The 13,646-nt window shown below is 42.1% G+C and overlaps 2 protein-coding genes across 2 annotated transcripts; both read right to left on the bottom strand.

The window, feature by feature from the left end:
• Window positions 1-848: 848 nt before the first annotated feature.
• LOC120225647 (small integral membrane protein 15-like) lies at window positions 849-1,079 on the bottom strand. The gene has a single exon (XM_039223830.1). The coding sequence runs from the start codon at window positions 1,077-1,079 to the stop codon at window positions 849-851; it is 231 nt and encodes a 76-aa protein (XP_039079761.1).
• A 7,697-nt stretch (window positions 1,080-8,776) lies between these two features.
• SNRPD3 (small nuclear ribonucleoprotein D3 polypeptide) lies at window positions 8,777-11,040 on the bottom strand. The gene is made up of 2 exons (XM_039223842.1): window positions 10,791-11,040; window positions 8,777-8,989 (listed from the first exon to the last, which is right to left on the bottom strand). The coding sequence occupies exons 1-2, from the start codon at window positions 11,023-11,025 to the stop codon at window positions 8,928-8,930; spliced, it is 297 nt and encodes a 98-aa protein (XP_039079773.1). The 5' UTR covers window positions 11,026-11,040; the 3' UTR covers window positions 8,777-8,927.
• Between the last annotated feature and the right edge of the window lie 2,606 nt (window positions 11,041-13,646).

Below are 13,646 nucleotides of genomic sequence, written 5' to 3'. Positions count from 1 at the left end.
AGTTCATGGGTTCGAGCCCCGCGTCGGGCTCTGTGCTGACTGCCAGCTCAGAGCCTGGAGCCTATTTCAGAGTCTGTGTCTCCCTCTCTCTCTGACCCTCCCCTGCTCACGCTGTCTCTCTCTCTCTCTCTCCTAGAAATAAAGAAAAATGCTAAAAAAAAAAAAAAAGAAAGAAAATGGCAGTGTTCATAAGCACAAACATGGTTATATCTGGTAGGTGGTAATCTACGTAGTCAATATGAAAATTCTTTATAAAATAAGATTTTTAAAAATGTAGAATGTTTGATAATTATCTCAAAGGCTAAAATGAGAAAAATATAGAACACAGAAATAGTCATTGGTTAATATTTGGCTTTGAGAAAGCCACATTCAACTCAAAGAAATAAGCAATAATGATAAAAGATGTAATTAATATACTATATGCCTTAAAAGTCTTCAAAGTCAAAACACGCTTTCCACATCAGGATAATTAAGATTTTTACATTCCTATTCCCTTCGTCTAGAACAGGACCCATTATTTGAATAAGCTATTATTTGAATAGAGTTCATAATGTAGGGTCATTATTCTCCAAAGGATGCTTTCATTACAGTACATAAGCTGCAAAATAGCAAATGACTAAGCCAGTTATAAAGAATTTATAGCATAATAAATGCCAATTTACAATAACTGTCAACAGACTCTTACATCAAAGCCTAAAAGTTGCTGCAGTAAAAGTCATAACTAACATGATTCCTCCATATGCTCAGACTTTACTACAAATTACTGTCATAAAAAACAGAAAAGAAACCTTAGTAGGTCCTTCCAAAGCTGTACAATTTTCCTCTGGCTGTAGAGCCTGTTCATTCCTTCAATGCTTTTTTAGTTGTTTAGCTTTTGCAATATTTTCTTGACATTTTTGTTTCTTCTTTTGGTCCTTTTCCCTGGCCTCAATCATCTTGGCCAATTTCTGGGACACTATGGCATTTACTAGAAACAATGGCATAACAACCAAAATAACTGTTGTAAGGAAGTCATACAGGTCCTTTGCAGCCCATTCCACAACATACTCAGCCCAGGCCTTTATATCAACCATCTTCATGTCTTTTTTTTTTTTTTTTAAGATTATTTCTTTATGTTGAGAGAGAGAGGGAGAGAGAGAGTGAAAGAGAAAGAGAGAGAGAAAAAAAACGCACACAAGCAGGGAAGGGGCATAGAGAGAGTGAGAGAGAGAACCCAAGCAGCCTCCATGCTTAGATTCTCAACCCACAAATCTTGAGATCATGACCTGAGTTGAAACCAAAAGTCAGATGGTTAACCTACTGAGCCACCCAGGCACCCCAACCATCTTTGTAAAGGTCTTATGCTTCAGTAATGATCTTCAACTTTGTCCTGAGATTATTAGTGAGCTAATTTCAATTTCAGATGACCCTTGCTTGGTTGTCTTCTTCTTTAGCTCTACCAAAGCCTTGTGAGACAAGGTTTAAGTTCTATTATCTTCTTCCTTCCGTAAGGAGTCCACCAACCAAATGCACACAGCTCCTGCAGGTGCATCTGATGGTACTTCACCACATCAGCATGTCCTCCATCCTTGTTTTTCCCCTTGCTAATTCTTCCTTCCCTACCATACCTGGCCACCAGCCTTGGGGGCCAAGTTCACCTGGCCTGGCCTCAACCACACCTTGCTCCACCTGCGCCATGGCTGCCTCTTTGGGGGGACAGAGACAAAACCACCATGGTGGCTGCCACCAGCCTCCTCTACATCACAGCAGAGACCATGGGCTCAGACCCCTCAATAGGCCATTATTGATGACCTATCATCTTGCTATTTATTTTCTATTTGCCCCATCTGTTCTTTTTTCCCCACTTTCTCTTTTACTGTCTCCTTTTAGAATATTTATGAATCCATCATAAATCTCCTTTATTGGCTTAACTCTTTTTTTAAGTTTATTTACTTGAGATCGAGCGCACATGCACATGAATGAGAGAGGGACAGAGAGAGGGAGAGAGAATCTCAAGCAAGCTCTGAGCTGAGAGTGGGGCTCAGGCTCACAAACCATGAGATCATGACGTGAGCCAAAAACAAGAGTCAGATGCTTAATCGACTGAGCCACCCAGCCACCTCTTTTTTTTAATTGGGATAAAATTCACCATTTTAACCTTTTTAAAATTTGATTTTTAAGTAATCTTTACACCCAACTTGGGGCTCAAACTCACAACCCCAACATCAAGAGTCACATGCTCTACCAACTGAGCCAGTCAGGTGCCCCACCATCTTAAAGTATACAATTCAGCGGCTTTTAGTACATTCTCCACGCTGTGAAACCATCATCACTAATTACAGAATGTTTTCACTACCTCAAAAAGGAAACCCCATCACCATTAAGCAGGCAGTCCCTACTCTCCCTTCCCCAGTCTTTGGCAAACCTTAATCTGCTTTGTCTCTATGAATTTGCCTATTATGGACTATATTTCATATAAATGAAAACATACATGGCCTTTTTTGCCTGGCTTCTTTCACTCAGCATGTTTGCAAAATGCATCCATCTTGTAGCATGTATGAGTAATTAATTTCTTTTTATGGTTAAATAATATTTCATTGTATGGATGTACCATTTTGTTTATTATCCACTCATCAACTGATGGACATTTGAGTTTGTTTTGTTTTCAAACAGAATTGCTTGGAGTTTATACTATATATCTTTAAATTATCGCAGTGCACCTTCAAATAACATACCACTTCTAATATACAAAATCTTACAATAGTATGCTTTCCCTTCTCCTCTTGGCCTTTTTGCCAATATTGTCATGAATTTTACTTTTACATATGTTATATACCCCATAACACAATCTTCACTCCTTTGTGTAGAAACAGATTTCCATCTGGTATAATTTTCCTAATGCCCAAAGGATGTCCTTTGACATATTTTGTATAGTAGGTCTCCTGGTGATGAATTTTTTCCCAGCCTTTGTAGGTCTGAAAACATCTTTTTTAAAAAATTATTTCTTTTTGAGAGAGACAGAGTGGGAGCAGGGGAGGGGCAAAGAGAGAGACAGTATCTGAAGTAGGCTCCAGGCTCTGAGCTGTCAACACAGCCAGATGTGAGCCTGAAACTCACAAGCCGTGAGATTACGACCTGAGCCAAAACCAAGAGTTAGATGCGTAACCAACTGAGCCACCCAGGTGCCTCTAATTTTGTTTAAACATTTTTTAATGCCTTTAAATTTATTTATATGATGCTTTGACTCTTGGGGCCTTACTAATCCTGGAAATTGCCTAGAGAGTAAACACTTTACCTGCAGAGCATGCCTTTCATATACAAACTTACTAATCAACTCTAACTCCAACCACCTTTGCCTAATTATCACACACCAAACCAGCATTTCCTGTCCGAAATCACACCAGGGCCAGTTTACGGACAACTAGAGACCGTTCCTATAGCCAATAACCCTCTGCTTTTATTTGAATTAACCAATTCTAAGCTTACTCAAACTTGTCTATCTTGCCTTGCCCATTCTTTCCCCATGGAAACCACAATAAATGGTTTGGGTCATGCTCTCCCCTCACTCCTACTGCTCCCTGACCCACCCTGAGGTTTCTTCATGTGATCCTGAATGGCATGGCACTCTCCCTCCTCTTGGGAACTGTAATCAACTTCTTTAAAGGCAGTTATCTCTATGTCTGTCACTTTACTGTACCTGTACAAAATCCTTGGTATGTTTTCAAACAATGATCTACCCAATATTCTGTGAATTTTTTATCTGGTTGGTAGGAACAGGAACAAATCTCAGCCTTGTGTAATGCCTGGCACTGTTATAATCCTTTTTGATGGTTCTTTCCCTGGTCTTGGTTACTTTCCTTATATTCTCATGATCAGTATTCTGAGTACTCTAAAGGGCCCTTCTACAGATCTCCCGGGTTCTCTGTACAGCTTTCTTCTCTCTGGTATTCTGTCCCATGAACATGAGTTGCCTTGACGTCTCTGAACTCTTAGCTCAGACTCCCCAACCCAGGTAGTTTGCCAGGGTCCCTTCAGTTCCCCCTCCCTGTTCCAGTGCTCAGAAACTCCCACAAGGCAGTAAACCCATCTTGTTTCCCATCTCTCAGGGATTGCTTTCCTTCGATATTTGAGTTTTAATTTTTAGGCACAAGACTAAATCCAGGCACTAATATCCATTTGGCCAGAGGCAGAAAAAATTTAGTGCAGGCTTATTTATTAAGTTTATGGGATACCCACCAGGTGAACACAGAAGCTGAGATAGTATCAGGGGATCAACTGAATCTAAACCCTCCCTTGCATTGATAACCAGGGCCTTGGAGAGTAGTAGTGGAGGTAGGTAGAACCAGAATCCATCCCTTAAATCTTGGTCTAGTTATCTGACATCATTTTTTGTTGTGTATATTCTTCATCTTGCCAAGCTTCCTCCCACCCCATTTTAGAGTAATGTATTTTCAAAGAAAATACATGTTTTTAAAGAGAGAATGTGCTTAATTAAATATCCAGGTGTCATGTGATCTTGAGACTGCCCCTCCCCAAGCTTGGCAAAAAGTTGGAAGTTTTTCCTCTAGAGGGTGTAAGTTTCTGGACTAGGAACCTTTCCAGACACCTGGAAGACAAGTGAATCTGGGCATATTAGAGTGCTGAAGCTCCCCAGCCCTCTTCCTTCACTGCACCCCCACAAGGTCAGCAGTTCAAGGTAAAGCCTCCTGACAAGAGCCTGGAAGTTTCCTCCAGGGAACCTGACCAGAGCCCAAGAGGAAAGCCCTACAGATATGGACAGTGGCTGGGGATTTACCAAAAGTTCAATCAGTTCACCTCACAACACATCTTCTTACTATCCCACCTGTAAATATAAGCAGACTACCAATATTGCCAGGTAGCTAAGGAAAGTCCATTAACACGAAAGACTAAAAGCAAAACAAAAAGGACACCAAAAATTTAAAAAGCAAGGGGCACCTGGATGGCTCAGTCGGTTGAGCGTCTGACTGGCTGAGGTCACAATCTTGCGGTTTGTGGGTTTGAGCCCCACATCTGACTTGCTGCTGTCAGCCTATCAGTGTGGAGCCTGCTCCGAATCCTGTCCCCCCTCTATGCCACTCCCCTGCTTGCACTTTCTCAAAAGATAAAACATTTTAAAATAAAGAAAAGGGAGAAAGAAAACATCATGCAGGGAGATGAAAGCTTCAACAAAGCATATTAAAGTCCTCAGATATAAGATACTGCAACCATGGAATGAGGTCCTAATTTAAAAAAAAAAAAAAGGAACACAGAGAATCAACTTGGAAATCTTCCATAAAGATCAAAAGACAAGAAAATAGGAGGTGGTAAGGACAGAAAGAAAAAGAAAAACAGAGATAGGTCCAGATCTAATATCTGAAGAACATGAATTCCAGAAAGGAAAACCAGAAAAATAAGAAATCATTAACAAATAATTTAAGAAAGTTTCCCAGGAGCACCAGGAGTGAAGGACAAGAGTCCATTCTGAAAGGGTTTGACAACAGCCTACCAAGTGCATGAAAACAGACCTCCACCAAGGCCTGTCACTGTGAAATTTCAAAACACTGGTGACAGAAGGGAGAAAAAGAGTCATATACAAAGAATCAGAACTCAGAATGGCTTCGGGTTCCTCTAACAGCAATACTAGATGTTAGGTGAAAAGTAACAATGCCTTCAAAATTCTAAAGGAAAATATATTCCAAACTAAAATTTCATACTTGATCAAGTATGAGAGAACAAGACACTTTCAGATATGCAAGTCTCTCAAACTACTTCCCATGCACCCCTTTTACTTCAAGCACTCATCAGAATGAGGTACTAAACCAAGGGGATGAAGTTACACAGAAAACGAGAGATTCACAGGAGAGCCCACAATGAGAGCAATTATGTTAGGCACAAGGGGGAACCAGTTCAGATTGGACCAGGTCAAGAAATTGACAAAATAGAAGATGTTAATGCCCTTAGAGAACTCTGGGGTTGAACTAGTAACAAGTGGACAGAAAATAAAAGCTAATAATTAATAAAAATGCAAGAGAATTATTAATTCTAGGGAAAAGAAAGTTCTGCAGGAAGGTAACCTAGTTCACTACGTAGCTCAGCTATGATTTAAATACTCCATCATAAGGTAAACACTTAATATCATCTAACTAGAATTATGTCAGGGAGATGGATGATGGGGAGTACATGCATGGTGGGCAAGAGGGAGATTGAAGTCAAAATGCCTAAAATAGAAACATCAGTAAATAGCCAAGCACACATTTATATTTGAGACATGTAGGTAAATACAAACTTAGCAGCCAACATTTGAAAGGGGATACTGTGAAGCAGAGAAAATGGGGAAGAGCAGATAGGATGGGAGGGCTGCTGTTTTTCATAATAAACCTCACACAACTATTTGCTCTTTCAATGCAAAATAACTGATATTCTTCCTAAAATGCAGGATATAAAGCTGTTGTACAAACTTACTTTGTTAATGTAGTTTTTCAAATTCATTGTGAAAACAAAACCATAGGGGCACCTGGGTAGCTCAGTTGGTTAAGTGTCTGACTAGATTTTGGCTCAGGTCATGATCTTGCAGTACATGGGTTTAAACCCCACACTGTCAGTGCAGAGCCTGCTTGGGATTCTCAGTCTCAAAAACAAAAAAACCCTGTAATTGAGAACTCCCTTCATTTTTCAGGATCTAGGCAGGGTTTCAAGTAGTTTTTACTGTGTGGAACCATGCAACATTGGTATTTCTGCACGGTCCCCAAGGTGACCCACATCTACTCAGCTTTTCAGATCCAGGATGCAATCCATTAGTGATAATTAAGTATAATGTGTTACTAAAGTCTTGTTGACTATAAACGTATAATTTAAGTAGTGACCGTACTAAAATGACAATTCTAGTCCAGGATATCAAAATGTGGTCTGATATACCAAATCAGATTTATCTGGCAAAAGCATTGCTTAATATGCAGATTCCTAGGTCCTACTCCAGACTACTGAATAGCCATCTCCAAGGGTGGGGTCTTAGAATCTTCCTAACAAGACCACTAAGCTGATATTGAGAACTACAGCTCTCACTGGGTGTTCTATGGAAGCCAACTTGACAATAAACTATAACAAAAAATAATTTAAAAAATAAAAATAAGTAATCTTTACATTTAGCATGCATACTGTTAATATTCAGTAGAAATTATTTTACAATTAAGATTGATTTGACCAATAAAAAACCTCCATAAAAATCAGTTGTTATGCCAACTAAAATAATAAAATTTGAAATGTTAAAAAAAACTAGTTCTAACTATATTAATAATTCAGTAGGGTTCATTAATAATAAGCCAATAAATCAATGTCTGTAAATCAAGGTCATGAGCAGGGAAGAGGGAATTTATGCAGGGTACTGGATATCACAAGGTCTAGAATTCCACTTCTAAACACTTCAAGAAATTCTGCTCCATCCATATGCAACTCAGCATAGTTTCTTTCCTTACCAGAAACAATACATTAACTTTTGGCCAAATCTAAAACAAATGAACTCTAAACTCCATTCACATGAAGTTCATTTGAGATGGGCCCTAGTCCAGGAGCCCCTCCGCTGAGGCAGCACAGCCTACAGGACCACCAGCATACTTCATCCACATGTGTCAGAGGAGCTAGGGGTGCTAGAGCAAGAGGCACAGGGGCTGCTCTGGGGGATGGGTCTCTGAAATTTTATGTGCCTGCAGTAGCTGATCAGCACTCTGAATCTTGTTCCTGAGGAGTTCTTTTATTATAGGAATAATGCAAGGTCTGTTACATTATGGTGGTGCCATGATTATAAGACAAAGCTGGTTAGAAAATCCCTACTTGAGGGGTGCCTGGCTGACTCGGTTAAGTGACAACTCTCAACTCCGGCTGTGATCTCATGATTCATGGGATTGAGCCCTGCATCGGGCTCTGTGCTGACAGTGTGAAGCCTGCTTGAGATTCTCCCCACCTCTCTCTCTCTCACAAAATAAACTTAAGAAAAAAATAAGAAAATCCCTACTCAATGCCTGGTCAACAGTTATGCTGGATTTTCTTCTTCTATTACTCGAACAGTGTGTCCCATGAGCAATGTTCTAAGGGCAATCAATCCCTTTTCTCTTAACAAGCTTCTGCTGAAGCTCATCCTATACTGAACCCCTGACAAGACCTCTTTTCAGCATATGATTTCAAGGCTGCTTTTCCAATTTGTTTGTGTCAGCTATCTGCTTTGCATACCTTGTCCTTTCTACCTTTGCTACATTAAAAACTATGGCTGTGCTAATGTATGCTGAGATGCTTTGATAAATGCATAAGAATCTGTCCCTGCAAACCACCACAAAACTGGTTATGACGCCAGTGCAGGAGTCACAGATGTTGGCCACTAGGACTCCCTGAATTATCTTTTAATGTTAGCTTACATTTGCCAAATGCTGAGCCACTAGGGCTTCTAGGCTGCAAAGATCAGAATGGTGGGCCTTTCCGTTGGCCAGGACCACCCACGCACTGCTGCTCAAGCTGAGCTGATGACATCTCCACAAAGGTTACCTGAACAAAGCAGGTGCAAGTGACTGTGTCTAGAGACCAAGACTGGCAGTGCGCTCTTAGAGTTTTTCCAAGGGTTTAACCAGCAACTGGCCTGAACAGCAGCTTAAACTCTTATCAATAACTATGTGATTTCAAAGTACTGGCATTCTCCCAGGACACCTTCCAGGGTGTCAAAGTTTAATTTGCTGCCAAAGCAAACAGAACACAAACTCCAAAATGAACACACAGTCCTCATTTTTTTCAAAAAGATAAAAACAAAAACAAAAACAATCACCGCCATATTTATTTAGTTTAACATTTCCCCTGATCTAAAGAGGTCAAAAGAAAACCTAGAACATATACATAAGCATATAGCCCCTTGAATCCAGACAATCTAAAGGAAAAAATAATGGCAAAGTTCTGTTCAACAGATAAATTTATCTTCGCTTCTGGAAGATGTTTCCACGCCCCATTCCACGTCCTCTTCCTCTTGCAGCCACTGAAAGGAAAGAAAGGAAAAGGTCAGGTCAGTGAAGTCAGTGAGTGCTCATGCCACGCAACAGCCAGAGCTCTTGGACACTGGCACAGGAAAGGGTCTGGAAGGCCATCTGGCCCAACACCATGCCCACCCCATGCCATTTCCCCATCGCATGGGGACTGACGCCCAGCATCAGAGCTGGAGTGGGCACCAAACTCCTGCCTTCCAATCCAGCCCTGCTCTCAACAAGAGGCCAGGAGTCAGGGTGTTGAAAGCTAAGGTGGTTAGGGGAGCAAGTGTGAGAACCAAAGAAAAGATGAATTCCCAGAGCTGGACTATGGTGAGGTAATAAACCATGACAGATGAATTTAATTCACACTTAAAATTCTGAAACAAATGCTAAACACCTGTTAAATCTGGGTGACAGGTTTATTATTTTTTTGAGCTATCCTACAATATGAAATGTTTCATAATAGCAAAACAAAACCACACCCCATACAAAGGGCATAACAAGCTGCTGTTGTCTATGACCCCAAGAGTTCTAGGAGAGAACCAGGAGCTTTGAAAGACAAGTGAAAATATTCTGATGGCTACTAATTGGAGCCTCACCCCTTTTCCCACTTATAGTGCCTGTTAAGAGGGAGGGAAGTCACCCAAGAACCCAATGACATGCTGATAGGACCATAGCAAGAGATTCTCAGAAGCACAGATGACCCAGGCAGAAGCCAATGGGCCTGGGCAAACTCACTGCCATGTGCCTTCTAGTGTACAACTACTGGATTACACCTTTTGTTAGAGAAGATGGTGCAGTTACACAGTGACAATGAGGGCAGCCCTTCCCTGAGAAAGCAGAGAGAACAGCAGTTCTAGTAAGAAAGCTAGTATTCCTGAAAACCATTCCTTCACCCAAAGGTCCAGAGCTTCCAGTTTCTACCTGCCCACAAATGCCACTTGTCTAGGAAGGGAAAGGAGATTCTCTGATTGGCTTTTCTGAAGCACATTTTAAAGGATTACTCTTGCATCTTTAAACTCAAAAGCCACCTCATATATATAAAATATGCACAGCAACAAAAGATACTGATGGAGAATCCAGTGACTTCCTGCACTATAAAATTTTCTACCAACATACAGTTTGTAATGAATACAGTTGCTTTCTAAATAATCATCATGGCAGAGCTTTTCATGGACCCAAATATAAAACCTCTGGACTAGGCTAACCCAAAAGAAAGGCTAGACTAAAGAAGGTCACTGGGAATATGCTAGAAGGAAGGATTTATTTTCAAATACAAGAATATTTGAAAACAGAAGTTCAGTAAAGATGGCTTAAAACTGATTTCTTGCATGAAAATGGATCCCTATCATCAGCCTTTCCCCCCACGTACACTGGGGGTCAACAAAGGGCCCCAGCCTCTCTGGGAACTGTTGCCCCACTGCTTCAGGAGTCAGCTAATCCAAACTACAGGGACCCTGCTCAGCAAACCAGATAAGAGTAAGCCTCCGGACAGAATTTCTGGAAACAAAGGGCCTCCCAGAATTCATTGTAGACTTATCTATTCCTGAAGACAGGAGTCTCCTTTTCTCTAAGGAGGCACTTTGGATTTTGAATAAGCCCTAAGAATCTAATCAGGTGAAGCAAGAGAGAGAAGGCGAGACAAGGCCCCCAGACCTTCACAGGTGGGGTCCCCAAGCCTTCAGGGTGACAGTGGATGTAGAGATGACTGAAGTCAAAGTCCATCCCCATGCCCAGGCAATTAACAGGGCCCTTTCCTAAAAGATACATGACAAACACACATGTTAAAACCAGTGCATGAGGAGCACATACCTTGGGCCTTCAGAATAGCAGCTTTTCCCCGGCCAGCCCCTGAGCCTTGGTTTTTATTTTTCATGCTCTTTAACATGGGCGCATTTTTCAGCATGTCAGGCAAAATGAGAAAGCGGATCTTGCTGCCACGGATGTACACCTGCTCCAGCTGTGCCACTCGGCCGTCTCTGTATGTGACTGTGATGTTGGACATCTGGAAAGGAATCACCAGCTCATCAGTAAGAGCCAACAGCATGAGCAGAGAACAAGGGCACACAAAGAGGGGGAGTCTTGGATGGTGGTGGGGAAAGTCCAGAATTGCACAAATTAACATCATGTAATGAAGGAGCCAGGCAAAGCTAAGGGAATAGGAGGACCTATGATGTGTGCGAGGGACTGTGCAAAGTATAGTACTTCACATATATGATCCTCACAGCACCTCCAGGATAAGTATGAGCATTCCCATTTTTACAGATAAAAAAAAACAACCAACCAACCAAAAAACCCCAAAAACAAAACTAAAGCATTTGTCTAAAGTCCAACAGCCAGAATGAAAGGATCCAGACTCAAACCCAGCTGGCCTGACTCCAGAGCCCTAACTGCTATACTGCCTCCCCTGCCAGCATGCGAAGGGCTCTCAATGGTGAAAAACTCTAACTTAAACAGCTCTGAACTGCTTGTCCAAACTGTGTCCTCACTTGCATCTGCCCGGCACACAGACTGCAAAGGGACCATGAAGGCCACAAGTGTGCACCAGAAGCAGCTCCTATCTCCCCAGATTGCATAGTCGAGAAGGCAAAACAGAGCCTCTCTAGCTTCAGTGACCAGGAATGGAGAAGTATAGGTGGTGATGCCTGTACCAAGGGCCCTGAATAATGGGAGAGGTGTGAGGCAAGAGCCTGCACTGAGAGACATGACACTTGGGCATGAACCTACAGGATACAAGGACTGGAGCAGAACAATGCGACAGGGGACAGAGTCATCACCATGGAGGCTATGGGGGGGGGGGGTCACTCAAGCTTGTGGAAAGAGGGAGAGTAGACAGGGTCAGGGTAGCACTTTGGAAAGATCAATATGCCAACATGGATAAGTTGTGAGATGGAGAGACAGGGAGCCTAGAGGGGAGACCACACAGCAGGCTGGCTTGGCTTAAAAGGGTGCCACAAACCTGCTAGTGCCAAACAGGTACCATGTTTCCCACAAAAAGTAGGCTTATTTTGGATCTTTTGGATAGAAGAGCATTATAATTTATTTAGAATAGATCAAAGCCCACAGCATAAAGAGAGGTGCTGTCTCCCCAGATTTGACTGGTTTGCTGCCACCTTTACACTCCTTTTCTTCAAGTGCTAACCGGCCACCTCACCTCTGCATGAACATCCTGTGTGCAAAAAGACTAACACTCTAGGGCCATCCTGCTAAATCTGTGCAGTGGAACGGTTTACAGAGCCTCAACCCACTGTCCCTGTTCCATCCTCAGGGGTAACCAGTCTCAAGCTTCCCATAAATCTTCTGTTCCAGGCTCAAAATCCCCAGTTTCTTAACAAATTTCCACACTGCAGAAATTTCTAAATCCTTGCCATCATGTTCTTGCCTCGAAGAATACCATAACCTCTAATGTCACAAATGAACACCAGGGATGGTTAAACTACTTGAGAAACCTGGGTCTGACCCAGGCTCACAAATACCAGACACGCCCATGACTCTGGAGCAGACAGAATAGGACTGAGAACCTGTATTTGAGGTCTGGCCCTGCCGTTTGTTAGAACTGTTACTCTGGGTAAGTCTCTAGGCTCAGTTCCCTCATCCACAAAGGGAGGGAAATACAACACAACAAAGCCAAGTTTTACTGAGCCCTTATTAGCATGCCAAGCAATTTCACATCATAACTCATAAATCACACAATTCTACAAGACAGATACCATCGCCATCCCCATTAGAGAAATGAAGCAGCACAGCCACCAGAGGCAAGGTCTGTCCCCAGAGGCCACACCTCTACCCACACTATTCTCCTGCCTAAGGTCACACTGCCCGTGCGGCCTGGACAGGACTTGATTCAGGTCTACCTAACTCTAAACTCACTCTTCAACCATACATCAGATCACCACTTATTTCCTTGAATAATTAAGGAGCAAATTAAATGAGATAAATATGTCTAAATAATGTTCCTATTACCTCACATATATTAGAAGCTCAGTAAATAATGAAGCTAAATGACAGTTAAGACATCTATTTTGGAGGCTGTGCTACTGCTAAGCTACTTCTCCAGCACATCCTAGTACATCTCACCCATTCCTTTGTCAAAACCTCCCCAACCCACTTTGAAAATCCCTGACAGAGGGTGTTCTATAAGACCAACAAGACAAACTGTTTTCATAACTGGATATGTTCTGGCGGAAGCAGGAAAGCATCTAGCATCAACTGACTCCTATCACAACCCTAATAATGACTAGGTTGGCTACTGCTCTCATGCACTCTCTGCAGCACCCTCTGAGAAATGGCTGCACTGTTATAAAGCCCCACAGTCCCCCCACCCCCATACAGCTTGTTAATAAGCCCAAGCTATGTTGGCATCACAAACCAAAGGCAACAACTTGAGTAAACTTGGTTTCGGTGAAAGTCAGGCAGAAACACCCACTTTACTCAACTTTCCCAAAGAACCACAATGAAACACAGGTAACATAAACCAGGTGCCCAACTGAAATGACATCTTGGAAGAGAGATCTTAGTACAGTCAAAATTGTGGGAATTTCCCCACACATTCAGGGCCAAGAGGAAAGCAATGCTGGGGTGCCTCAGGGTCAACAATCACAATATCCCTGTTGTGGGACACATAGCAAGCACTTAAGTGTCTGGTCCCGTCCCCCACTCTCCCGCCCC

Source organism: Hyaena hyaena, unplaced genomic scaffold (assembly GCF_003009895.1).
Source record: "Hyaena hyaena isolate Hyena2069 unplaced genomic scaffold, ASM300989v1 scaffold_1462, whole genome shotgun sequence".
NCBI lineage: Eukaryota > Metazoa > Chordata > Mammalia > Carnivora > Hyaenidae > Hyaena > Hyaena hyaena.
This window is presented reverse-complemented; position numbering and strand designations above follow the sequence as displayed.